At 37.3% G+C, this 3,604-nt stretch overlaps 1 protein-coding gene across 1 annotated transcript in view; it reads right to left on the bottom strand.

The window, feature by feature from the left end:
• Positions 1 to 3,604, bottom strand: part of LOC106873641 (protein phosphatase 1 regulatory subunit 7) — a 49,827-nt gene that overhangs the window by 9,074 nt on the left and 37,149 nt on the right. The window contains exon 9 of the mRNA XM_014921087.2: positions 2,195 to 2,318. Coding sequence (XP_014776573.1) covers positions 2,195 to 2,318 — 124 coding nt within the window. The remainder of the gene's footprint in view (positions 1 to 2,194; positions 2,319 to 3,604) is intronic.

The following is a 3,604-nucleotide window of genomic DNA, read 5'->3' as shown; positions in this document are numbered from 1 at the left end:
ATATATATATATATTTCGACGGGCTTCTTTCAGGTTCGGCCAACTGAATCCACTCAGAAACCTTTAGTGGTCAGCCCGGGGCTCCAGTTGAAGGCACTTGTCCAAGGTGCCTCGCAATGAGATTGGACCAAGAACCATGTAGTTGGATAGAAATCTTCGTAGCGCACAAACGAATCTGTATAACCAGATTCTCGCTGTGGCCATTTATTGTCTCTGACGCCGATGGGACTGGGGCTTTAGATTTCTCTGTTTGATGTAGCATCATTTGATGTAAGTTATTAAAGCTGTACTGTAGTAAATAATATACATTTCTTACATTAGCTCAATATCCATTCATTGTAAAACTTCACAGGCAACTGAATCATGACGGTCGTCGGTTGGTACTTATTTCACTGGCTCAGAAATGAAAGGCAAATTAAATCTCAATGAGATTTGAAAGCAAAACATTAAAAGAAGCTACTCTATCATTTCTGTCATAAATACCCTTCGATATGGTAAATTATATTTGGGAAAATAGGCCAAGAAAGAATGACGGTATATTTAATTGTTTTAGAATTGCATAGCATATCCACAGTGAAATATTGTATGAAGTATACATTAAGAAATTCCCAATTTGTTGAAAATTGATCACTGTTATCAGATTATTAAATCAGCTCCATTTTCAAACTGGTCATGAAATAAACCAGTCTCTTATCCTCAGGATTATATCTGCTGATATTTGTTTATGAACTGGAAATTGCTGCGGCATAGCACGGCCAAAGTCTATTGTATAATTAGTACAGGAAATGGAGGAGCAATGGCCCAGTGGTTAGGGCAGCGGACTCGCGGTCATAGGATCGCGGTTTCGATTCGCAGACCGGACGTTGTGAGTCATTATTGAGCGATGAACACCTAAAAGCTCCACGAGGCTCCGGCAGGGGATGGTGGCGAACCCTGCTGTACTCTTCCACCACAACTTTCTCTCACTCTTACTTCGGGTTTCTGTTGTACCTGTAATTCAAAGGGTCAGCCTTGTCACACTGTGTCACGCTGAATATCCCCGAGAACTACGTTAAGGGTACACGTGTCTGTGGAGTGCTCAGCCACTTGCACGTTAATTTCACGAGCAGGCTGTTCCGTTGATCGGATTAACTGGAACCCTCGACGTCGTAAGCGACGGAGTGCCAACAACAACAAGTACAGGAAATAAAGCGGCAGGAAGGCAGAGTTCCTAACGTATCGGACAAAATACTTAGCTGTATTCCTTCTGATTCTTTACGTTCTAAGTTCAGATCCCGCCGAGGTCAACTTTGCCTTGCAACAATTGTGAATCGATTAAATAAAGTGCCAGTTAAACATTGGGGACGATGAGATCAATCGATTATCACTCGCCCTGAAATTACTGCCCTTGTGCCAAAATTTAGAAACCTAATTAGTACAGAATACAAGGTGGTAAGTCGTCAACAAAATTGTTAAAGCGCCGGACAAATTGCTTAGCACCATTTGCCCCGGCTTTTTTAACATTCTGAGTTCAAATCCCGCCGAGATCAACTTTAACCTTTCAGCCATTCGGGATCGAAAAATAAAGTCCATCGTCTACTTTATCTCTAAAATAACCATAATTTGAAGTAATAAGTACAAATTAAGAGATATTCTCTTCTCTTTTATTTGTTTCAGTCATTATTCTGTGGCCATGCTGGGGCACCGCCTTGGATAATTTTAGTCGAACGGATCAACCCCAGTATTTATTTTTTTTAAAAGCCTGGTGCTTATTCTAGCGGTTGCTTTTGTGTTATTGCGAAATTACAGGGATGTAAACACACCAACAACGGCTGTCAAGCGGTGGGGAGGGAACAAATCCAGGCACAAAGACACATGCACACAGACAGACACACATACGCACACGTACATGCGCGCACGCCCCCTACAAATATATATATATACACAGACACACATATATACATATACATATATATACATAAATATATATATATGCATATATGCATACCATATAAATAAATAAATAAATATATATATATATATATATATATATATATATATATATATATATATATATATACACGTCAGTCTTCTCTCAGTGACTTTTAAGAAGTAACATTCAGGAATGTTCCTTGTAGAGTAAAAAAAAAAAAAAAATGATGTAGCATTTGCGCGGATATTTCATGAAAGGAATTTTTGATGTTGTAGGACTTACCACTTCTTTCCACGAATCAAGTAGATTAAATGATATATTCAAGACTTCTAAATTAGGAAACTGCGTACATACATGTTCTGTTTCAGTTAATTTATTTCCTTGTATCTGTAAATCTGTTAAATTTCTGAAAATAACGTTAGTAAATGGATTAGAAGAATAATATTTAGCGAGGAGCATATGAATGTGGATATTATCTTTTAAACAAGTCAATCTAAATGTAATTATATTTTAAAGCTCAATAATACTTTTCATGTGCTAATTAAATATTTAGTGAATAATCAGTTGTTAATTATACTAATTTCATGTTAATTGGGCTATCAGTTAATTACGATATTAATTTCCTTAAGAGTTAATTAATCGTACAAACATGACAAAAGCAAGAAAGGAATTTTTCTACTAATTGACAATAATTACAATTTGCTCTCATGCAATGTAAGCATGTGTAATTTTACATTAACACACACACACAGATACACAAACACACAAGTTCACACACACACACACACACACACAAACACGAAAACATACACACAAACGCGAACACATACATATTCAGACACGTATAAAGAATTTGGTTTATTTAATTTTATTCTATATCATGAATTTTTTTTAGTAAAACGTCGTTTGTTAATTTTAGGACGGATTAATCAGTGGTTCATTGCATTGCCGAAGGCGGGAGCTACAAGAGGCCGGGATAATAAATATTGCAAGCTATTTTTGTTCGACACACCAGTATGTTAGCAATTTTCTCACCGATGTTTATATAATTCATCAATGCTCCGTCTGCTTCGACGACAATAGTTCCCGCTGAACTGATCAACGAAATTAACATGCAAGTGGCTGAGTACTCCACAAACATGCATAACCTCAATATGGTTCTCAAGAAGATTCAGAGTAACACAGAATGTGACAAGGCTGGCCCTTAGAGATACAGGTACAACTAATTCTTGGCGGCTGAGCGGACTGGAGATACATGAAATAAAGTTATCTTCCTCAAGGAAGATAACACCGCCAGGTATCGAACACACGATCTTACGATCCTGAACTGATCCTGAAGCACAAAACCACGCACTTCACCGATGTTCAAACATACGTACGTACACATTCGTAAATACAATTATACAATCATACATACATACATACATACATACATACACACTACATATTTCTTTTGTTTCTTTTCCTTGTTCCAATCATTGGTATAGTCTGTTTTGTGGGGCACGATGTTCACGGGCTTGTCTAACAAGTCGGCCCCAGTACTTATTTTTGTAAAGCCTGGTACTTATTCTATCGGAAATCTTTTGCCGAACCGCTAACGTACACAAACGCAAACTCGCTCACACCGGTTGTCAAGTGGTGATGGTGCACAAACACAAACAGAAATATACATATATATATGTATACATATAT

This window comes from Octopus bimaculoides, chromosome 6 (genome assembly GCF_001194135.2).
Source record: "Octopus bimaculoides isolate UCB-OBI-ISO-001 chromosome 6, ASM119413v2, whole genome shotgun sequence".
In the NCBI taxonomy this organism is placed as follows: Eukaryota; Metazoa; Mollusca; class Cephalopoda; order Octopoda; family Octopodidae; genus Octopus; species Octopus bimaculoides.
The sequence above is the reverse complement of the archived record's forward strand: the minus strand, read 5'-3'. Positions and strand labels throughout refer to the sequence as shown.